Source organism: Metopolophium dirhodum, chromosome 2, assembly GCF_019925205.1.
Source record: "Metopolophium dirhodum isolate CAU chromosome 2, ASM1992520v1, whole genome shotgun sequence".
In the NCBI taxonomy this organism is placed as follows: Eukaryota; Metazoa; Arthropoda; class Insecta; order Hemiptera; family Aphididae; genus Metopolophium; species Metopolophium dirhodum.
This window is the reverse complement of record NC_083561.1, coordinates 3,819,565-3,846,423: the sequence shown is the minus strand read 5'-3', so window position 1 is coordinate 3,846,423 and position 26,859 is coordinate 3,819,565. Positions and strand designations below refer to the sequence as shown.

Below are 26,859 nucleotides of genomic sequence, written 5' to 3'. Positions count from 1 at the left end.
TTATAAATTATAATACGTTCATACGGTATTTCAAAATTTTTCAAATGATTCAGACAAAGATAGGACGTATAAATACCTGTTTTATTATATAATTATTATTGCAATCGGAAAGGTTAACTGCAGTAGGTATCTACTACACACACACATTTACGTATGGAATCGCAATTTATATTATTATATATTATTATTATACCGGTAAGGCTTTACAGATGGGTTCACTTTAGTTTTACAGATGAGTTCAGTGAGTTCGGTACGTCTGCAAACGCCATTATTTTATTTTGAAATAAACAAAATATAAAATGTGTGTAACGTTTTTTTTTATGATCGTAACGTGGTTAAAGTAATATCAATATATTTTTAAGGTCAGATTTCACTCGGAAGCCAGTTTAATTCGACGTGCATGTACCGAAAAAGATTTTACATAGGTAACCAAAATAAGAAGTAAATAATAAAATATATGGAATGGAAATACATCGAAAGAGAAAGAATTTCTCAACTGTTTGTACTCGAATTAAATATAAAGGAAAATATTTGTGTTGGTTTATTAACGGTTTCGGTATTAAACTATTTCCGTTTGAACTAATTCGAATTCAGTAAAGTAAATAATGTACTGCTAAATATAATAGTGTTGAATTTGACGGTATCGTGTCATATTATATAAGTCTACAAATTGAATTCATGAAAAAAAATAATTCAAATAGTACTTACTTTTATATTTTATTTTGAATACAGAACGTTTAAAAATATTTTATTAATTATAATTTATAATAATAAATAATAAAAATTCTTTTAAAAGTTTATACTAATATCATACTATTATTATACTATAATGATATAAATTGTTTTATTATAAGTACTAGTACTATTAGCTAACGTGTCACAGGGCCTAAAATTAAGATATTTTGCTACTGCACATCTAATTACACACCAAAATATTTTTAAATAATTAACATAGACCTAGTAATGCACATGCGACATATTATAACTTCATTGCATAGTTGTTTTTGTTATTTATTAATAATTAGTTATAATATATACAATCTAAGACAATCTTCTATAAAAGTCCACGCTATGGCTATATGACTAAACATTTTAGAGTTAAACACGAAATAGCTTAGGTTAATATACTTATTATATTATTATAATCCGCCCAGAATATGGTGTAGTTACTGTTAAGGATTTCAAACAAATACAATATTTTGATTGGTAACTTTCAATAAACAATATTGAATATTAATCAAATAAAAACTTATAAGAGCCGAAAATAAGTACTGCACACTTTTAAATTTGCTACTGCACATTTAATATTAGCTACTGCACATAGTGTGTGCTGCTGCACACAATTTTAGACCCTGACGTGACAACAGCTTAATTATTCACCGACTGTTTATAACTCTTGTTCAACAGGTGAAAACTATATGAAAAACAATAAACATTTCATGTCTTGTATGTGTTTACATGTTTGTTGAATGAAATATTTATTTCGTGCAAAACAGATTTCACAGAATACAATGAGTAGTCACCAAATCCTTTAAAAGCACTAACACTTTTGTGGTCCATCATGTCATGCAAATCTAAAATGTCAACAATAAAGAAAGTAAATTCAGCTATTTTTTTACATTCACACGACTTGTTTGGATGTCTTATACAGAAATGTCGTTATATGAATTCAAATTTAAATTCAGTTTGTATTGTTACGTTTGAAACTTCCAACGGAATACTCATTGTCAAAATTTAAGTCATTTGGATAATTTCTTACGCGATTTTGTCTTAATTGTTCAACTTATTAGGTATTTAATAATCATATTACTATCATCCTTAATTTATTATAGTGTTAATTCAGTACTTAAAAATGATTTGCTTCATATTTTGGAATATAGGTATTGTACATAATACAAAACTTTAAGCGTTTAAGTTATTTGTTAATTTTTTCCATACTAAACTATGTAATATTATATTATTAAACTTGTTTTTTAAACTTAGAGTACCAATTATTAAATCCATGAATCTTAACCATCTTAGAATATAATTGAGCTCTATCAACGGATGATTATCGTCTTAAGTAAATGTCTTTACATATTATAATATATTAACGATCACTACAATGACGTAAAAGCGTATTATCTTATTTTTATAATATACCAATAGACAATGGTAAAATCAGCTAGGTATAGGTACTCATTGAAAGTCACTAGTGAAGTGAGTTGTAAAGTACTAAAGTCACGTAGTCATAATAATATCGGTAATTTATTATGTATTTCAGATTTGAATGTTATAATTTGTGAGGGAATAACTATTATTATAAAACCGATCAGTTTTTTCATTAAAATCAATATAATATATAATATATTGTTAAATTAATACATAGGTACGTATGAAAACATCCACTACAGTACGATACAGTGGCATGTTACAAAACGTACACTATAAATCATCAGACACACACCATGAAGGCTTCAAAAATATATCGTATACATTTAATGAGCATGTATTAAAATATATAGTTATTTGATACACCGTTTTATACCTACTACATGAATATATTATAATAATATATAGTTTGTATATAGTTGCCATGTGGATTGCCGACATTCATATGCCTAAAACCTACCTACCTACCTACCGAATACATTAAATAATAATATGCACCCCAAACAGGTATGAATTGTTAGATATTTATTATTTTTTGTTCATTAAATGAGTTTTCATAGTGCTATAATTCTATTTCATAATTTAAGGCAGAGATGTGCAACTGATGGCGGCCCGCGAGCCGTATTCCGCCCGCGTACCTTTTTTCTCCGATCCGTGCTTTATATTTCTCAACATTTAAAATATAAACTAATTTACAACTTAAAAGTAAAATACAAATTATTTCTCAAAATATTGGGTTTTTAGATGGATTCAGAAAAAAATGGTAGTTTTTCAAAATGTAATTGTTGAAAAGAAATTAATACATTTTCCATGTTGTGAAGATCTAAAAATATAATTGATATCGAGTTTAATTTTGAACATTGCATTACCCACTTAAACTAATTGTAGAATTCGAAAGAAAATTTTAAGAAGTCAAACTAATATGCGTCCTCAAATCAATTTGTTTAATAAACCCTATGACAGTTTAAATTTAAAATCAAGATGCTTAACTTCAATTTGAATTATGCGAGTTGCAAACCGATGCATTTTTGTCTGCAAAAGAGATTCATGTCTGGTTTTGGAAAATATAACCTGTTGAAAAATATCCACTTTTACGAGATTTTGGAAAATTTTATCATTGTTTGAGACAACTCACATTTGTCGGGCTTGTGAATATACATTTTCTAATATAAAGCATATCAAATTATAAGAAAGAAATCGTTTAACAGATGAGACATTTTATCATCTAGTTCGTGTTTCCATTTCAGAAATACAAGTTGATTTCACTGCGATATCATTCGCACCCACTCATCCTTTAAATACACATTAAACAAATTGCAAAAAAATTATACGAAACACATGCTAATTATTAATAGTTATTTTTAATGACATTTATTTTTTTTGTGCTTGGACCTGTTAGATTTTAAAGATATAAAAACCGGCCCTCTAGTAACTTTGAGTTGTCCTTCTCTTATTTGAAGGATAGAATAAGTGATAAGAACAATAACTAGGTACACTAGCCAGAGAAGGTATATATTGAAATAATAGTTCTTTCGACACTTACTAATGGAACGAAGTCGTATTAATGTTTACATACCTATTAAAACTACTTATATGTACCTACATACTAAAATATAATAGATTTATACCGTATACAAAACATTGAAAAGTTATATATTGCCAAAAATATTACAGCATTGAGTTTTTACCTTTTAATACGTTTTAGAAATTCGTTACATTTTAAATCCAGTACAGAGCAGAAAATATTGATTTACAACGGTATTTTTTTTTTTTTTTTAGTGAACACGTTTTTTGATAGAAAAGAGTGCACCAAAAGTTTCATAATGCCCCTATATCGATTAAAAAACGGGCTGCACAGATGGTACTTTATATAGGTTATTTTTCAAATTCCCAGTATACTTATCGATAATATATTGAATAACTAAAAAAGACGGTGAAATTTAGAAGGTACCCGTTTTGTACCAAATTCTTTATATAGTTTAGAAAGTAGGTAAGTATCTATACAAATTATAACTTTTAAACTTTTTTAAAATTTTAAATGTTAGTGTATCTGCTGCTAAGCTTAAAAGTGAAAAGCTTAAAATCAATAATCATTAATGTTTACATTTATAATAATAATACACTGTCTTATGCAATGTGGAATTTCTATTTTACATACTAGGTAGTATCATTGGCATAATATTCAAGAGGGTGGTATCACTGGTGTCCAGGTTAAATTGTTTCAACATTTTTTTTAGTATTTATTAAAAAAAAATATAAAATTATGCTTAGCACAGCCTTGACCTTTAGTAGTATATAGACTCACAGTACCAACTGACTGCTTCTATAAGTTGTTATTACTTTACAATTCATTAGTATTTTATACTAAAATAAATATAAATAAATCAACATAATCGCTTTACTTGTATAGGTAAAAACAGATACAAAAAAATAAATAATACATTTTTACTGAAAAAAAAAATATCTTTAAACCGGAATATCGCCTTATCTTTTAATATTACATTGCATATTTCTGAAAAACTACAACTATCAATGCATAAAAAAAAGTATATCGTACAAAAAAGCACGTACCTAATAAAAATAAAAACATCTTCATAAAAGCAAAATAACATTCACTACATAACCTAACCACAGTATAATAGACTTTAGATTGTTTAGAATAACTTTTATATTTCGAAACACCTCTTTCAGAATAATTTTAAATAACGACGTTTATTCCTTAAGATTAAGTTTACCAACTTTATTGACAGTAAGTATTTACTAACCAAAATTACAATGGACAACAAATTAGCATTGTGAGGAATATATAAATAAATTGAATACGAATACAGACGATAAACAGTTACTTAGGTATGTAATGTTTAGAAAAATCATATTTGATTAAGTTATTAAATTTTTTATTGAAAAATGTGTTTAAAAATCCAATTGTCATTATACATCTACAATGATGACACAATGTATCCTAGGGTATATACTAAATTTCGCTGTACAATTTTTATTTTTATGCAAACATCAAATTCCCAATAATATTGTAGGTTTCAAAATACTGTACCTACTTATTGTTAAAAGTCAAAAAAATATATACAGCACATCAAAGTTCATTGTATACACTGTAAAGGTACCTAACTTAAATAAACAGTTAATTTATAGCTTCAAATATTTCTCAGGCATTATTTCTTAGCTAAGCGTTTCTGAGAGTTATTTTCTATTTGTTTCACGTTTACTAGTTGGCGGTTCTCCAAACAAAACTTTAATATTTTGTTTGTGACGTACTATAAGAGTAATTAATAATGACGAAAAACAGTGTATCAGCAAAACACTTAATAGGTAAAAAATAACTGTCTCTCTTTTCCGGCTAAATATACTTCTTACCACTTGTTTAATGATTTCAACTCATACACAACCATTAATTATGCAGAGCTTATCGTTGTGAGCTACGATAGTAGTATAGGTAGACCTTATTATATAAATTAATATTATGTAAAATGTATAATATGTCGTATAACTTTATCAACATTTACGAAATGGCCTTCTTTGAATATTAAGGAAGAAATTATTGTACTACAGGCACAGTATATTATTTTATTAATTTACAAAATTTAAAAGTGGTCATTGGTTCAAAAATATAAAGAACTGTCTATACGACTATACAGTAGTCAGTAACTATATGGTCAACTTACCAGATAGATAATACAGTTTTATGTCGTATTTGGCTCACTTTACTTAGTGATGTAAACCATTTTCATTAACAATATTTATCATCGGATGGTAATCTTATAATATTATCGATGTATCCTATATTAGACTTGCAATTTAATTAATAATTGTATGATATCATTTAATTTGGTTTCATACTTATTAGATATTCAAAGAAACTCATCGTAGTTAATTTCAACTAAAGAAAGGGTCACTAATAGGTTTTCAATTTTAGATTCTAACGAAAAAATGTATTGGTTTTACAACGAGATATTTTTATTTTTATTTTTTTTTTTTGATTTCTTTGGCTAAAGACTCCTTTTGCAGTAGAAAAAATAAAATTTGACGTAGGTTGTTCATATAAAATTGGATCTATTTAGTATTTTCCTTTTAGGAGATCAAAATTGAAATTTATCAGTACCTCTTAAATAGATAGGAAAAACTAAAAAAAAAATATGGCAACTGTCAAAAAAAACATAAATAAGGCGTATAAAATGTTGGGTTTTATTACTAGAAATACAAAGGACTTTAAAAACCCTATACGTTTAAAAAACTTGTATACTTATTTAGTTAGATAAAACCTAGAATATGGCTCTTTAATTTGGTCTAATAATTATTCTACTTAACTCAAACGAGCTTAATAATATTCAGTATAAATTTCTGAAAAGAGTTGCCTTTTTTACTCATTGTACTATATTCAGAGACTCTTTCCTTTTGGTTCAAGACTCTATAGGTATTGACTTTCTTAACACCAGACGTGATTTAATAGATATAATGTTTGTCTATGATATTGTAAATAATAATATAAACTGCCCAGCTATTTTAAATTTAATTGGATCTAGAATCTCTAGTAGGTATACACGTAATTCTGATTTGTTCCATACACCTAATTTTAGTACAAATAGTGGAAAAAATTCATTTTTAACGCCAATAGAATCTCCGTAGTCTTAGATTTTTTCATTTTGCCTCGTCAAGTATTTAAAGCTAAAACTTTGTTATTTTTAAATCATAGTGCCTGATTATTTATTTTATAGACTAATATTTTGTCTTTGTATTTCTTGTTATTTTTACTTTTATTATTATCACTTGTCTATTAGTTTTCATATTGTGCCAATTCATATGTAATGTTTTTCTTTCCTTGTTAAAGGGCTTTGGCCCGTTGTTTTTATATAAATAAATAAATAAATAAATAAATAAATATTGAATGTTAATATTGTTATTAAAATAATTTTTTGGTAACCTTGGTTACCAAAAGTTAGACCGTATTTTCTCAAAATCTTTTTTCATCGTATACAATATTTTGATTTATCATTGCATTCAAATTTAACACACCCATTACAGTGCCTACTTAGTACTTAATGACGAGGTACTCGACTCCTACTGTACAGCAAAGTGGGTTACCTACTTCCCCCTTTTTTTTATTTAAATATAAACTAAAATGTTATAATTAATTCACTAAAAGGTATATTTTATTTTTAATTAATTATCAAAACAAAATTTCAAAAGTTATTCGTAACTAACAATTCATTTAATTATATTCTCACTGTTTTTAACTAGGTAGGTAGGTACACAAAGTATGTTATGAAAACTTTTTAGAAACTTAAATCTCCTGACAAAGTTATATTGTAATTCGTATTTATATGTATTATTTGGTTCTATAGAACTCTGAGAAACAAATAATAATAATATAATACTGAAAAATATTATAATATATATTGCATATATATTGTATATTACTGGTATAGTTATGACAAGTATCTTATTACTGTATTCGAGCCAATTATGAATTATGATAAATTAATAAATAATAGGTGTAAGTATATAGATACCTAATCAAAATCAGTTTGTAAAAATAATTATTTTTAATTAAAAAATAATGCACTCTATTAAGTTATGTAAAAATAAACCACAAAATTTGGCTATTAAGCATCTAGTAAAAAATTAGGTTTAGTCGGTTTGTATTAGTTTTGGTAATTTTTTAATACTTAAGAGTTCAAAATTTGGGTGATAGGAGAGAGTATATTGTTGAATGTTGTTCTTTCTAAAACCTACAAAATAACTAAATTATTTATTCACATTTATAATGTGATTCACATGTTATAACAATTGTTTAAAATTTTAAAATTTTAAAAAAAATGTTGATTGAACATTTAGTTGTATACACAATTAAGTACCATACTAAAAAAAAATAAAACAATATATTTCTTTCACGTACATATAACACAATTCCAATTGATGAATAGAGCTACTTAAAAATGTTGGTATATACGATGTTGTTAAAAACAATACCATAAAAGAATACAAAAAAATAAGACATTTTAATGTAAAACTTATATGCATATTCTTTAATGATCTCAAATTATGAATATTATGCAAAAATGTACTACTTAATTAGATAATGGTTAAAATCCATAACGATTATGTTTTATGTTATATTATAATAAATATAGTTAATTATATTTAATATGTTTTTTCATTTTTTTTTTTTTTTTTTATAAAGAACAACAAACTACAAGTGTCAAGTTGTGTACAAGTATACCTAAATGACTAATGGAATATACATATTTTAGTTTAAATATATTAAGAATACGTTATAATTCTTCATATAATAATGGACTACTAAACATGGGTATCTCCAAAGACTTACTAAGCTTTATTTAACTCGTAAGACACATAGTGTTTACTGTTCAGTACATAAAGTAATAAGTTTAATGGGAAACCTACCATATTCGCTTAACTTTCTTAACTTACCGGATGTTTTCGTTTAGTATAAAATATTCATTCACCCCTGTTTTTCTCATAACAATATAATATTTATAAATAGGTATATAAATTGTAGTAAGTATCTAATATTAATTTAAAATATATTATACAAGTAGAATCATTTGTTGATATTATATATTGTATATAATATATTTTTTTTAACAATTGAGGTTTGAAAAAAGTGTACACCAATTATTTTTATTACACGAAATTGATTGTGAACAATATGTATTAAAATAATTGAATTTATAAAAAAAAAAATATTGAATTATAGCCTAATTATTATTTTTTATTACCTACCGTATTTTTATAAGAAATTATTTCAAAAATGATTTTGATTTGTAGACTGCATACTGTAATAAATATGAATATTTATTTTAGACCGTAAATTGGTAAACAACCTAATAATCAATGAGGAATTGCATGCAATGCATGTATCTAAACAAATCATTAATACACAGTACGTACACTTATTGGTGGAGATTCTGAACAGGTGAATCAAGTTATATAATTTTGTTATTTAAAAGCTAAGTCGAATAGATGTTATAATATATGATATAGAATTTAGATTGAACTTGTTTAAGTGTTAGCTTTCATCAGCAACTTAATATTTTCAGACTAATATTTATTAAATTATATTTAAGACGGGATTCTGCGTTCTCACTTAAAGAGCGGTGGGCTAAAATCATTTAGCAAGAGTCCTATTGGATTTAATGTATACCCACGCAAACTATCAATTTCATCAATTATACGAAATATCATTAGCATAAAAATAGATAAATACCTATTATATTAAAATCATGGTTTTATTGATCGAAAAACCCAATGTTGCAAGATTTAAAAACCCATTGTTCTTCGGGTCTTCACTATTATGGCATCGAAAACAATATATTATTTTGATGTGATAACAATTTTACTGTCATAAATGTACAAACTATATAATTAAAGTGTTTAATGTTTTCACAGCAAATATGTATTATTATAGTGAACACAAATAACCAATTATAGGATGGAGCAAAAATATTCTTCATTGGTATCTTTAGATATGTGTACGCGCATAATCAGTTCTATACAAAGTGGTTGTCATAATATTATTATTATGTTCAGCTCGACGCGTAAAATCAACCGGGAATAATATGGTAGGTATAATATATGACACGGCTGCTGCCAACCACTGCTACCGCTACACACCTACGCCGACCCGCGCCAACCACCGGGTTTCCCGCACCCACGTCCACCCACACCCCCCAAATCCGATACAGTTCGTTGTACAAAACGCATTATTAATAGCTATGCCGCGAATCCTGATTTTTAAAACGACGAACCGCACCCGAACGGAATTTTTTTTCTCTTATTTAACGAACTCTGATACCGATCCGATCTTGTAAATTGTAATTCACAGTATTAAAATAATTAAAAACTGCTCAAATCTGATATTGAACATAAAAAATATATTATGTCGATAAAACTATGACAAAATATATGAATCAATTTAATTTACAGCCTAACAAAATTCCGTATTAGTTTTTGATAGTTTATTCATCAAATTCAGTACGGATTTTGATTTCGTCAGTTCGATTTTCAAACCACACCAAACACCCCCCCCCCCCCCCCCCCCCGTTTAGTTTGGTTTGAAAATTGAACAGTACGTAAACATCACTACAAACTTACTCTATAGGTAGGTAATATTATATAATGTATAATAATAACAATAGTAATAAAAACAATAGCTTACCTATATAATTTACTGAGTATACGTCATGTTGAAAATAACTAAAACTCGATTAGCTATTAATTATTTTCAAGTGTCGCTATTGTATTGTTTTGTGGAAAGTGGTCGATGGAAATAAATATGCAAAGGTACTAACTACTAATAGTAAGTATGTATCAATTTTAAAGTTTTTTGAAATCGCCAGTATTGCTGTAAAAATAAAGCAATAATTAGGTTAAGTATGTTAAACATGTGTTTTAGAACTGTGAGTGTTCAATTTTTGTTAAAAATAGGAATATATACAAAATTTAAGAAAATTGATTTACCATTACTTATTTGAACATTATAAAGTCAACTCGTACTGAAATATTTTATTTCTTTAAAAAAAAATCAACCAATAGTATACTTAAAAAAAATATGCAAGATAAAAAACAAAACAAAGTATACGGGGGCAGACCTAGATTAAAAAGCCAGTGGGAGCAATCGCTGTGGTATTATTTTACGAGAATAAATGGCAAGGATTCAATATGCACTAACAATAATAGCTGTGAAATTTAAAAACAGATTTGGATCAGATCTCACGTGGCAATGTTAATGAAATCAACAATTAAACTATACTAATTTTCCATCACGTTGTCTGGTATAATAATTATTCACTTGGCTGTTGGCACTTGGCGGTAACACAATATAAAAAGGTCCCGCTCGATAGTTTATTTTATTTGATGATGACAATAAATGCTGACGATCGCCCCAAATGCAACGCCTGCGTTGAATTTACCGCCGACAAATTATATCCATGTTTCGTAGATTCTATAAGAACGAATGACACATTCTTCGAAATCGTACAGTTGTAAGACATTTTTTCGTTGGAGAATCCGCCGAAAACTGACAATGTGAATTGGTGATCATCAAACAATAATAATATTACACAATGTACCGGGCAGTCCTGCAATGCAATATCTATTATATCGTAAAATACGTGTACAAAGGATTGGTCACAAATGTCGAGTGTTCGGTACGTTTACCGGGCACCTGCCTGCATGTACGCCGCCATCACAATAATAATATTATTATATTATACGTGATCAAAATAACGCAATTCGACCACGGTGTTGAGTCAAAAATATACGTAATAATATACCGTGCACCTCTGTGAAATGTATTCGTACAATTTTTACCGAGCTTTATAACAAGGGAATTCCTCTAGTACATAATAATATGATTTTGGCCCGTTTCACCGAAAATTAAATTTTAACAAAAATTCCCGCATCATTGACGTGTTTTTGCATAATAATATATATATATATATATATATGTGTTTGGGGTTAACTCAGTGGACGGCCATACACATTTTGCCGATCCCCCATTTTAAATTAGAGAATCGTTTAATAAATTATCTGCATTGTAATAATATAATATACTCTAGGGTCGCTGCCATATTTTATATTTTACTTAAACCTGGGCAAATATTTTTTGTATAATTTTTATGGGAAAAGTTGTACTACTCCTCCTCTATGGACCACCTCCAGTGTTGACACACGATTTGTTCGTAACTAAAGCGAATACTACACACAATGGTCAGCACTTAACGAAATATACGTTTGTAAAGCAAAAACTAACTCAATGTTACAAATCGAAATGAGTAACTGACAAAATCGTCAAATTATTAGTAACACTAATATGCTCTAATTAAATTGTAAAATTACACAAAGCTATTTTATAATAATATAACATATTACAACTAAATACCTATCATTGTAAGCTAAATAAATGTGACGTATCTAATCCATTTCAGATTAAACTTTTCTTTCGAGTAAAATAGAAATCATCAAATTTTAACTGGAATGGACAGTTTGTTAAAAATGAAATATTTTATAGGTTGCTATTACTGTATAATCTTGCATTGTTCTAAATAAATATTCTTTCGTCGTTATAAATTTCATACCATATATAGGTTCGTTTACTAAACTATGTCATTTTACTGTCGTTGTGTATCTGAATGTGGCATCGAAAGGCCATTAAAATGATATTATATTATGTACATAATATATTAAATAAATAAATAATATTATAATGTACTAGTAAAATACTACGCTGAATAGGATGATATTGTGTACCTAGAAAAAAATCAAATGTCAAACTTTTGTCGAACAAAAGTCAAGAGAATTTCGTAATGAAATTAAATCGCCAATAGATATACATGTTAAATGTTGTACGTACCTAAATGCAAGTTACCTACGCACGACGGTAAATTAAAATTCGACTATAAAGACGCTTGCAGACAATCATTGGACCGTCAAAGTTCGAACTGCGAGTTTGGACCATGGTAACGCAAAACATGTAGTTAGCAATACAGACATAACAGTTATTAGTTTGTATAATACAACCATAGATCTTATAAACATGGATGGGACGTTCATAATTGAGGCTTATGTATTTTTCGGTCCTGATAATAATTTGAGGCCGTTTGTTTACATTTTTGTATGACAACGATTATGTAACTACCTATGTATTGATAATTAATAGGTACTCAGTGTAGGCATAATATTGTATTTGACCTCAATTCGTATAGTTTCATTCATCACTGATAAGACGTTATGTCCTATCCATGTGACCATGTTTATGAGATATATGAAAACAACAGACTATAATAGTACAGCCGCTGCAGCAGCTGTCGTGCAGGTTTGCGGTAACCTGCACGGTATAGGTATGGCGGTAAGAAAATGTCTCGCGGCGGTAAACGGAGACCACTCCGTGGTATGCGCGTGTTACCAGTAAAAACGCGACGAGGGGGAAGACGTGTATTTCTTACATTATAATGTTTTATAAGGAGGAAATTTTTCGTACACGACTTACAGAAGTGACGACCGCGACAGTCGGCGAGCGGCTGCAAACCGAACAGTCGCATAATACAGTCCGCGCGATAAACGATGAACGATGCGTTTACGATAAATTAATCGTTTTCGAGTGACCAGCAATGGGTGAAGAATATTTTCGCGATGTCGTCGGCCTTCGGAGAGAGAGAGAGAGAGAGAGAGAACCTCAGATCGCGATACGGCCGATCAGACGCGACGAATTTATTCACAGCTAGTGCTATCCGGACCACATGTCCGGGTCCGACCAAAACGCCGCCCATAAGTCATGAAACCGATTAATTTTTTCCCGGGTCTCAAATCGTAATTAATCATGGTCCATAACTCAATAAGCGCGTATACTCGGTGGTACGTAATTTCGCGTGAAATTCTAAAATTTCGATTATCATAAGTTATTGTTTCACCTACTAATTTGTATGATATCGTATAAAAGTATAATATAATTGATAGAACGACCACACATATTCATAATTTTTTCGTGGGAAGGTAGCAAACCGATTTGTGTGGGAATGAGCCCAGAAAACAAAACAGTAAATTTAGGATATTATAAAATTGTTATGTTTTAAAATTTTTTATTTATGTTTTTCAGACAGGAATACACTTTTTTACGACAATGTCACTGACGTGGGATTATACAGAAGTGACTTTGAGAGTTAATATTTACCTACATTTTTAATTTTCTAAAATATGATGCACGTCACGAATCGGGTTTGTGTGTCCTCAATCATTATTAGTAAAAGGTACCCAAATTAACCAGTTTCCGAACCTCAAACATTCGTAACACGCGGTGCGGCACTCAACCATATATAGGTCCCATCTGACTTTGGATTGGCACGTAGCCCGATGTGGGTGCGCGTCGTCGGCTCGCGATATTCTCCGTACCTATCTGTGTATTATGCACATCGTTTACCATTAAACCTCTACCGGGCCCGATACAGAGAAACCGCGGCGGTCTCGAACGCTGCTATTAGTCGGACGGACGCCTTTTTCTCTTTATTTTCTTACGGCCGTACTTTGCACGTGGCACTCGCAGCAGAAAATAATTTCACGTTCAGCTGCGGACAAAAAACTTTGCGAATTATTCGAAGTACACAATATGGGTATCATACCGGCACACGGCCCCGAGACCGGGTTCTCTCGGTTTTCGCGTGTCGGTCGAACGGTCAAAATATCGTGGCGACCCATCCAGTACACACGAAACAGTAGGTATTATTGATGCCTGTACAGACATCGTGCGCGTATACGGACCGCGGGGCTATTACACCCACATAACCCACCGGTATAATATTATTATCGTTGTTTTGTCATAGGAATCGCGATGATAACGTCGACGGCGTCACCGCGAGACGGTGGCGCGCGCGCCATTGGCCGACCGCCGGGCGGCGCGCGTGGCCGTTAAAAAGTGGCGGGCGAACGCGGCGTGCACGTCTCGCGAGGCTTCCGACACGGAACGCGTCGGCAGTAGACTTGTACGCGGAGGCAGCGACGACGACGACGACGACGACGACAAAATATTATTATTGCAGCGTGCTCCTCCTCCGGATCCGATCGTAGTGGTTTTTGTTTTTCACCTGAGATTTTTCCCTTTTCGGCTTCCACGCGATCCCTGCCGGCCAGACCATAATATATATACAACACGATATTACAATATCGTCGTACAGAAACACGAGCATCCAGAGCCGTCGTGTCGTCGCGACGACTTTACAACGCGAGACGACGACGACGAAATCGTTATCGTCGTGACATTATCACGTGACAATACAGATTTTATAATATCAATTGCCGCCGAAAGTGTGCGAAATCGCGATTTTCTCGTTCCGACGAGAAGAAGCTCGCGTAGTATAACAGTCGCACGCGTAGTAGCCGTCGGCCACGGCCAGGAGACGCGCACCGAGTAGCCCGTCGTCGCCGTCCCGAGAGTTCATCGTCGTCATCGCATTATTGCAAGTGAGTATATTAAATTAATACATACAATTAATGTTAACAATAATAGCTATGATGGGATTATAATGTCGTTGTATTGACACCGTAATAATAGTCAAAGCCCGGAAGGCCTCCGCTCGATTATTATTATTATTATTTTAGTAGACGAACTCATGTTTAACTCATTTGTTATTAAGTAACATTTTTAAAACTAGGTATACAAGAGCGAAATATTATTATATTTTATAATGTGGCACTCCGGTTTGGCGTAGGGTAGTGGTTGATAGGCGTATCTTCCCTACCACTTCACGATTTTTGTCTAAACTTTAAATATGCTTTTAATGATATTATATGATACTATACTATACGTACGCTTTGGAGACCATAAAATACATTACGTGATGCGGTTAATGGAATCACTATCGTACATAACACTTTAAATGCATACAAAAATTATATTACTTCATTATTTGATATTATTTATACGCCAACGATAGTGTTTTTTTTTTTTTTTTTAATCACGAAAAAATATCGTCATGATGAAAATTAATATAAGACCTAGTTTAAATTTTGTAAAAGTTATTGTTATTATACACTTGCCTAAAGTATATAAAAAATATTGTTTAAGAAGCTAAAATATAGTTTGAGGTGATGGATAATTTAATTTAAAAATAATCACCGTGGTTAATACCAAATATGGATAGGAAGTGTTATTAAACTGTCAATGCGTACATTACATTATTATAAAAACAGTTTTAGTAAAATTAATTGTTTCTGTGACCACCAAAATGTGTTTTAAAATAAAAGACAAATAATTTTAAAGGTTAAATAAATAATAAGATGATATTATACGTAAGTAATTAAATTATTAGTTCGAGTAGATATAAAATGGTATACCTATATTATAATGTGCCCAAAAATAAGAAATGTTATTTTATGGTTTAATATCTATTTGAGTACTGTGAATAGAATTTTTTCATTAATCTCAATAAAAACCATGGAAACGCTTGATTTCTAGTTCCTAATATTGTTATTATAAATATTAAACGGTGACATAACGATTAATAAAACGTTTGAAATAAAATGGAAATATCTTAATCGAAATTACACGCTTGAATTTTTATTATGACCATTTTTAACTAGGCACTTACTGTAAAAAAAAAAAAAAAACAACTACCATTTGTTTGATAAATAAAACATTAATAGATCAACAATATTGTATTCATCCACTATAGCCGTATGCAATGTATCACAATAATATAATTAAATATCCATTTAAATTGGTCTCATAAAACGCCGCATTGTGTTATAAAACACAAAACGTTTAAGAAAAAAAAAAAAACCATCACGTTTAATATAGGATAAAATAGTAAAACATTATTCAATTACTCTTGGTTGGGATTTCTAGGAAGGAATTCGGACATCTCGCCCCCTCGTCGTGCTTTTCACCGCGGTATTTTTCGTTCTACTGGACCTTATATGGCGTTGCTGTTAATGTTTGGTTTTTTCATTTTATCCCGGGTGTTTTTTCACAACAAGTTGACAGTTATTTTCGATTTAAATTTTAAACCATCTGATCGAAAGCATAGAGCTAGGTATATGATCGGGTGTGTTAAAATAGTAGCCGATGTAAATGTGCAATGTGTAAAAGACTAAAATAAAAAAAAAAAAAAACCATTACACACGAATTTATTGTATTGATATGTCGTTTGGTGCCCGCAGGGTAGTTAAATGATTAGTTTTTTTTACTAAAATTTGAACTCGTTTTAAAATTAAATATGTACGAAGAATATAGTTACGTTTTTATCCAGCAATTTGATTGCAGGTATATTTTTCTTTTTTTCTTGTACAGTAAGTTAACGGGACCGTTCTTTTAATATAGAATATACATTGATATCACTGTGTATGTGTGTGAGACAAATATATCGAAAACGAGTTTTAAAGAACATAATATTGGATTTTAGGAATCTACCAACAATATTAAAACAATTTCATAAGAAAACAAAAATTCCAGTTGTTGATGCCCAAACTACAAAAATTAAATTACTGATTAATTTTCATTATTATTTTTTTATTTCTTAGAACACAAGAAGATTGTAAACAAAATATTGACAGTAAATTAAAATATAGGAGTTCAAAAATATATTGAAAACTCTTATATCTGTAGCTAAAATATTATAATTGATAAATATTAAATATTAAGTTATACTTGAAATGATTACACTAAAACAAAATAAATACCAAAAAAAAAAAGCGGCGGGGCAATAAAAATACAAATGTCATACAGTTTATGTGAAATTTAAAAGATTTTATTCGTAATGTAAATTAAAACTATATTATATATTATAATTGAGATATAATTTTATTTTTATCTATGCTAGCAGTGCTTTATTGGTATGCTTATTAATTATACTGCCAAAGTTTACTAAACTTAAATTGCAGGATATCACAATATTATTACCAAGGCTTAACAACTACAACCAGTGTAGTGGTTAGGAGCTTAAAGATTCTGTCAGACCAATCACTAAGGGTCATCTTTATAATAAGCATATAATGATAAATAATAATATACTCAGTAGACGTCACATCGATTTACATTGTGCCACAAGTGAGATGTATTGGTTTGACAATATTATAACTTTTTATTATTTTTTTTTTATAATATTTCTTGTATGTAGGTATGCAAAAGAAAATATTAATTTTATAAATGATAATTATTATTAAATTAATAATTTTTAAACTAAATATTGTTTAAATTACATTTATAATGATTTAAATACGTCTAAAATTACATATTCCAATGTTTATAGCTACCTACTACTATTGAACAGGTAATGCCCTATTATATTATTATAGTATTTACATATAAATATTATTTTTTTTGAAATACAGAGATAAGAATCTGGATGAAACAGAAAACACAATAAATTCTCAAATGAAATTTAAAAAATAAGCATCGCAATAATTTCTATTAAATATTTTTCAATGAATCCGAAAAAAACATTTTCCAATTTATTGGAATTATTTATTTATAACATATTGTTATAATCAGATTCTTTTGTTTCTCCAATCGATGTGGTTATTCGTGATTTAATAATATAAATATATAAATGTAGCTACTTATACATTAATTATATTTATTATAAATCAATATAGTTTTATTTATACTACTTTTAATGAACACATGTATTGTCTATACTTATAGACTATAGTAATAAATTGTCATTCAACATTATGAAAGATAATAGTACAGTAAGTCAATATGATCAGCGTGACAGTGCTTGATAAACCTAATAAACTCAATTTTTTATAATACAACTTGGTGGTCTTAAATTTCAGATTCGTTTCAACTTGAATATTGTGTTATAAATATCACGTTCAATAAAAATAATACATTTAAATTAATACAAGTTAAAATACCAAAAATTATCTTGTTTACTTTAGTTGTTTAATATTAAACACAACATTTAATAATATTATAATATAATATGTAACAAATCTTAAGTATATTTTAACACTTAGTATAATATCTGGGTTAGCGAATCCAAACAATCACGTCCGGTTTATAAATCTATAAATAGTAATAAAAATATAGATGTTTTTTTAATAGTTTCTCCGCTAACAATACTGTGTACCTATCTACCTTCTATAGTTGGTTTTAACGTAAATATTATGTATACAATATACCAAAGGTTAGTTCTAATCTCACCTACCGTAATAAATAAGCTGTAAATATTTATTTAAAAAAAAAATTGTTTTTAAAATTACGCTTTTGTCCTTACTATTTATTAACACATTCATAAGTAAATAAATATTATAGTACTTAGTTGTCTTAAGAAAAATGAATCATATGAGTTATTATGGAATTTTAATAATAAATGCCTTGTGACTAAAATCATTTAATTTTCGTTCATATTTGAAGCTCAAATGGACTATATAATTTTAATTTTTAAATAATTTTACAATTTAATTAACAGCGATTAAGTAAATATTATCAAAAACGCATTACTTCATAGAAAAGCTTTCTGTAAGCAAACCAACAGCTTCTTACTATTTCCGTAGAATTTTCAATTTCCAATTGTTGTTTCTTAACTGTGTAAAGTGAGTAGAGATTTTGAATAAAATTTAAAACTTAAACAACATTAAACTGGGTTAAAAAGGGTTCAGTTTCCTATAATATACGTTATACTTACCCTACTCTAAATTATTCAAAATATATTATAGTCGAAACAATAATAGACAACTCTGAACTCATACTACTATGAAAATTAATATTTTTTTCAAAGTTTCAAAAATATTATTGGTATAGGTACATATATTTTTAATTAGTTATGCAAATATGACTTTATTCGATAACGGTAGGTAACCTATAGGTATTTAAACAATATATTTAAATTTAAAAAGTAATTACATCTCTAAAGGAACTGTCAACTGTAAATGATAATAACAATATAACTTAACTAACAGTATAGTGATATCAAGATAATGACAAACATTTATGTGGAGAATTTTATTGTGTTTACTCCAAGCCTTTATCAAATATCAAATAATCAACTAAAAACTAAAAACGATTTCTGTATCAACTAAAAGAACAAAATATTTATGCTTAGCATACTACAATGAATCATTGTGTTCCTGGTTATTATGATATTTTATCATATTGAACATTTAAACTTTTAACAATATTCAGATTAATTTTTTACCTATAAAATATATATTATAATGCCACAACTTTTTTACATAGATAATTTTTATAATTAATGGAATTTGACTGTTGTTTGGATTTAATGTAAATCGTCAAATCTCTTGTCGCATAATATTGTGTAGTATAATATGTTCAGTAATTTAGATCGCAACCATAAAATTAAGGAAAGGCAACATATAGCATAGATCAGGTAAAAAATGTTCATTAAATTATATTCCTCCCTGTTATTTTTGTCTTTAAAATAAATGAAGGTTACATCGTTTTATACTTTTTCCATGTAATTTAATAACCTTCAGTAGATCTAAAGTACCATCACACAATATGTTCTACAAAAAGACATATTGGATATTTTAATCAATCAATTGTAATTGTACCTATGCTATGTACCTAGTTAGCACATTACAAGTCATGACGAATAATCAATGTTTATCGGTTATCTACTCATATGTTTTCATATAGTTCATATACTTTACGTTTAAACTTCATACCTATAATCTACTATACATAATTCATTTTTTCATGTTTTTTATTTGTTGCTTACGCAATTTAGATGTAAAAAATTATTTTCCTAATTTCAAAAATTCAATTTTTATTAATTGTTGCATTTAAAATATATATTATTTATACCTAGTAATATGTGTAATAACACTGAATCGATGGTATACTCGAGTTTCCGTTTATAATGTTAAAATCTACAGAAATCACTTCGGTACAAAATAGTAAAAATAAATGTAAAGTACACTTTTTAAATACCTAATCTAAGTTATGAATATTTTCGGTTGCTCATAAATAAATAGGTAGCTACACAATTAATTTTTCGAGGAATAAAAAAATGTATTTACTGTATTAAGATAGGTAATCATAGTGTTTTTAATATCTAGGTACCTAATATTAATTGGTTCTACGAAAATCAAATTATTTATATTGTAAACCAACTACCTAGATACAAGACGTATTTAATTTACATATTAGTATGTACACGTTCATACTCAGATACTCTTATAATGTCTAGTATATAAGTATATTATAATTTTATAATTAAGTTATAAAAGTTTTAAGCCTATCAAATTTACAGATTAAGCTATCCTCTATTATAATATGTAAAAAATGCGTTGTTTATATTGCCCTACAGTTACTAGCCAAACGGTTATACTTCTTGTAAGTTGTAAAACCATTTTTACTATAAGTATCTAATAATACGAGTACGTAGTATGTTGCGTGTATCAGACAGATAAAACCATCGGGTGTGTAAAATATCCTTTTTATTATTCAAAAGTGAATAAATTACGATAGAAATTAATTTTTTTCGAGATTAGTGTAGGCATTGAAAATTCATTTTGAAATTGAATCTAAATGGAAATCATTTTTCAGTTTAACTACCAACCCTGGCACTACCTTATAATAAATTCAGTATTTCTAATTTATTTTAAAAGAAAATGATTTAAAAGCCAATAAATCTATATTTTATTCTATATTATTGATAGTAATTAATTCAAGTTATTATGTTGTGTAATATTTATAACAAACAATGAAAAGTTTAGTAAAATACTATACCTTAAGTGTTTTGAATAACTCAATAATAAATATAAATAAATAATAACTGTGGATAAAATGCATGTTAAAGTTCATTTACTGTGTTAGTTAGTAATAAGTATCAGAGATCGATAGTAGATAATTTATATTATTTTTAACTGACATCAATTTCAAGTATATAAATATAATATATAGTACGTATTTTAGTATAATCATTAGTCTTTATAAATCATGATATAGATAATAATTCTTAATAATTACTTTTGTATATTTTGATGGAGAATTCTGAACTGTATTATAATTAATTGTATAACTTCTGTTGGTTGCCTAAATGCAATGTTATATATAATATTATATACGAAATGTATATCATGTGTAAGGTTTATAATTGTATATAATAGTTCCATTCAATTCACAACTATTGTAAAATCTACCTATATTTCCTATTTCTAACAATGTAAATAATATTTTTTTATTTATGGAGTACCAAAAACAATTTTTCACTTCCAACGGTATTATCCAGAGTGGAGCGAGAAAACTAATTTATTACGTTTTTTTATTATTTTTTTTTAGAACATTTCACGGTTAATAATACTATACATATTTTATACAATTATCTAATATGAACGTACCTTATAAATCTAATATACTACTCTGATATTCCTTTGTCTTATCACTTAAACCGTTTATGAAACTGTCTTATGATTCTTTATCCACTCGCTCATCGTTATCTACTAATCCTCTTGATAGACTTATGTTGTTATACATATTATTCTGTCTAATCTGTCTTGTCATATTTGATTTATATTTTTGAAATTGTAGTCTTAGTATTTAGTTTTATTGCATATAAGTAATTCCAATACATTACACTCTATTTCATTAATTTTCACCTGTGTTCTATACTTTACTCAAAAAAATATCAATTATTATAAACATACGAGCCGTTTAAAGTAATTTCAATTTAATACTTCTCAGATAAACGTCAAGCTTAAAAAATTATTAACAAATCTAAAAAAAAAAATATGGCCAAAGAGATAGTCTAAAGAAAGTCGAACACGATATACCTGGATTATATACTTACAGAAGATACTCGGTCTCCCTTCGCTCACTTTGGTGCAGGATATGGTGTATTCAGTATTTTGATATTACATTTAAGAGTTATGATAAAATATTGCATTCAAACAACTCTTCCGAGTTCATTGTAAACTAATAGATCCTTTACCACACAGAATTTAATATGAAAATATTATTTATTTATTTATGTGGCCATGTACTCATGTATACGATAAAACGATATTCTATGAAGGTTTAAAAGAAAATCTTTATTTTATATTTTTACATACAATAACTCATACAAATACTTTACTACTTTAAATAATATACAGTTATCGTAATCAATTATTTAAAATATCATATTATAGTAGTATCTGTTCTGATGTATGCCCATCACACACTGTAATATAATATATTTAGCTACACAATCGGTTACACGAAACTATTATAAAATTTATATAGAAGAACATTATCTAAATTACCTACTCTCAAGTTTATATCAAATAACGATCTGAATTATAAGTGTTCAAACTCTCCTATTTTTAAATCCCTGATAACAGCTTTCTAAAATAAAAATATCAAAATAATACCCAAGACTTCTCTAAACATTTTATAATGGATACATAAACATAATTTGTAACTGCGTATTCGAGTTTTCGGAAGTATGGAATCCATATTTATTATTTTACGTAAAAGAAATGTTAAAGATGACATATTATTATTGCTATTTTAGGAGTAATATATATTTATGGATCAGCCGTTACATTTAAAAAATGTCATATAAGAGTAGAATCATACAAAAATTATTTACTTTTATTATGAGTATTATTATTTTATTACAAAAGCTACACCTTGATTCATCAAAAAAAAAAAAAAAAAATACGATAAATCTAACTTTATTTTAGACTTTGGTCAAATAATATTATATACAATTATTATATACCCAAGAGAAAAATGTCCAATGTTAATAAACGTAGAAAAACGTACATTGCATTTTTAGACAGTTAAAATTTCTCGTTAATAAAGTTCGTCTCCAAAGTGATTTGTTTTTCGATTATTCCACATAGTAAATATCAACAAAAAAAAGGGCTCGCTGATTGGCGATTTTTACGTTAAACAAATACATAATAATATTTATTACTAAATATGTATCGAATACATTAACAAAAAAACCCTATGTCAAAACCAAAAGCCATTTTTGACAGTAATAAAAAACTCTTCGTTTAAAATCAGGAACCAGCAGTCTGTTTGTTACTTGATAATACAAACTGTCAATAGAGTGTTATTATTATTATATTTCCATTATTTTTTTTTTGTCCAAAGGCATAATTTACAGAGGTAAAACACAGTGTTGCAGCGCACACCGATTGTATTTTCGTTTTGTTTTTTTCTATTTTCGACATTAAAAATAATTTATTGCTATTATTAATTTTTACCGAAAACAGGGTGAGGTGAAACAAATAGAATAATTACTGTGCTCTGTATGTAAAGAGGCAAGCGACTGCGGTCAGTCGGAACGTTATTCTAACACAAGTGCCATATAATCGACCCTTCCGGTTCATTCATCCGGTACAACAATACCCCCACGGGATAGTGTAAGAAAAACGTTTTCCTCGATAGCTCGCAAATATTACTTAACTACAAGCACGAGTCTTTGACCCCTTTCCCTCGATCAAACCTATAATATAACCATTAACCATCCCAAGGCGTTTATTGAACCACTTATATTTTTATTTCGTTATTGAGTGTATATATATTATATATACATTTAACTATTAAACAGTTTAACTGACAATACTTAGGGGAGGAAATTAACGAACGATAAAATTATCTAACTGCGTTTACCCTTTGGTCCCGTGTGTATTTAATTTAAACCACAGACGTCGAATATGTTGATAATTGAAAATTATAATTTTAATTACGAATCGAACGTATTTTGTTATCAGCGTATAATTTCGATTATACACTGAACCCCATATAATAAAAGCAAATCATCTATAAATTATAATCTCAACTTGTAATAAAACCATTGAATAGATTTTATTTGGTTTAAAGTTCAATCTCAGTTTTTTTGAAAAAAATCAGTTGTTAGACTTGAATATTTATAATTATATTTTTATTTGACTAATCTTAGTTGTTATGTTCCAACCCTGTACGGTTTATTTTATACATAGCCCAACACTTTTATTCTGTACGTTTTGTTTCTATCATCATCTTTTGGAGCAGTGGTAACCGGGAAAAACTAAAATAAGTTTTTGAGAAAATCAATTTTGCTTTTTTGTTTGAATTTAAAAATAAATTACCTTAAATACTTCCAAATGTTAATAAATATAATTTTTTAAACATTGATAACATTTTACAATATTTTGGCACTTTTTGAACTGTTTATAAAAAATATGATTTTTTTTTTCGTTTTTTAGTTTGTTTTCATAAAAAGCCTAACAAATATAAGAATTTATTACTAGGCAGTTCTCCATAAGTTGTTTTTACAGTTATCAAAAAATATAAATTATACACTCAGAACAATTTATTATTATAAATATTGTATATAAAATATATGTGAAGTTTTTGGCCAAAATTAGTTTAGATTACATTATTATTTATTACTAATATTATACGAATAAATTACTTAAAATATAGTTTATGAATAAACTAAGTTAAATATCCTTAGAAATAGACACTGCGTATCTGCAGAGAACCGCTATACATATTATTTTGTAGGTAACGAACTATCATTGAATTCAATATTCGAACACATCATATTATACAGTGGCCTACAGCCTAACCAACTATAAGGTGCGATTGGAAACCTACAAAGTGACTTTTTTTTTAAATTATGTAAAAAAAAATTCTTCCACAAATTGTCTACTTTCTTTTTAGAAATAATGGTAAAATACAATAAAAGAAAATCAATTATTCATTACACTTAAACATTTTAAAAGGGTTCATTGAAATAAACAACCAATAAGTCATGCTTAATAGTTAGGCAATGCTAAGCCGATGAAAAAGTAGTTCAACACAAAGAAACTCATTAGGAATACGCATTAATCTTATTTAATTATTTTAAGGCTCTTATGAAAATCGTCAAAATATGATTATTGTCAATAATATTTTTAACCGTGGTTAAGATAATGGGATATACAAGTTATAGTGAATAATGGTAATAAACTATTAATATTATATATTATTATAATATTCAAATACGTTTTTTAATTTAAATGTTGTATATCTTTATAATAACTTTTCTAGGTTTAAGAATATTGAAAATTCAATCGTAAATGTCATTATTATTCGTAATATATTTTATATAATTTTGTTTAATATATTTCCCAGGACTAAAACGTCTAAAACACATTAGTACGTTTAATTTTTTAACACCTATATTATTGCCATAAAATACAATACATTTAGTGCAGGTAATACGCAGCATTGTAGGTCATTTAAGGTTTTTTATTTTAAATGTAAATCAATTGATACAATTAGTTGTTTAACAATTTTTAAATATTTTGAATTAATTTAGAAACAACCGACAAGAATGGCACGCGACACGCCGGACGAATCAGTTCCGCTAGAATTAATCATACCGGGTAACACGACAAAAAGAGGATCATTGGTCAGTAGTCGTTTCATTGATTTAGCCGCCGATGGATTATCGAACGGCCATTCGAACGTCCCTGTCCAAAAACCGCTGAAACTGAAGAACCTCATATCCAAAGGAGAAGCATTCGATTCATTGCACCATAATTCTACCAAGGTTAGTATGTTACTAATATTGTGTATATAATATAATATTATGTATCATTTTTCAAACCAAATATGTGTAGTGTGCTAAAACAGTTGCATTTTAATTGAAACAAAAAGCCATCCCGATTTCAACAATGTTCATGTAGGTACGTAAATGGCTTCGGGGGCAGCTAATGTATGTAAAAAAAAAAAACCGACAGATGCTTATCCGACTTATCTGCCGACAGAATTTAACGTTGAAAAGCCAACTCATCTCAAGAGTAGAACGAACCCTATTGTTAGGATCACGTATTTTTTAACGGTCAAAAATCAATATTTGTTATAGTTACACTGTATATACAATTTATTTTTTCTTTAAGAAATCATCTAATAATTATTATTCTGATTGAATCTTCAGATTTTTTTGACCAATAGTTAAATCAATTTTGGTAGGATATTCGGTCGACAGGTGTCTTAAAAATATAGATGGATGCGTTATCATCATATAATACTAATAAAGCAATCACAGTTAAATGGTTTTAAATATTTAATTATTTATGGACACCGCAAATTGTTGGGTTAGGTTAGGGTTAGATAGGTTTTACTATTCGTATGTATTGTGCATTTATATGTCACATAACACATAGTTAAACAAGTCTTATGTGAAACATAAATTGACTATATGCACGAGAATTATTAAAACGAATTTACTATAAAATTCTATAATT

General features: G+C 28.1%; 1 protein-coding gene across 4 annotated transcripts in view; it reads left to right on the top strand.

Moving 5' to 3' along the window:
* Positions 1-247: 247 nt before the first annotated feature.
* The window catches only part of LOC132938461 (nitric oxide synthase, salivary gland), a 98,682-nt gene continuing 72,070 nt past the window's right edge, over positions 248-26,859 (top strand). Inside the window, exons 1-3 of one of the 4 annotated variants that reach the window (XM_061005309.1) lie at positions 248-425; positions 14,505-15,141; positions 25,929-26,162. In XM_061005309.1, coding sequence (XP_060861292.1) covers positions 25,944-26,162 — 219 coding nt within the window. In that variant the 5' untranslated portion in view covers positions 248-425; positions 14,505-15,141; positions 25,929-25,943. Of the gene's footprint in view, positions 426-12,438; positions 15,142-25,928; positions 26,163-26,859 lie in introns of those variants that run through there. The other 3 variants (XM_061005310.1, XM_061005311.1, XM_061005312.1) reach the window with 3 other exon arrangements.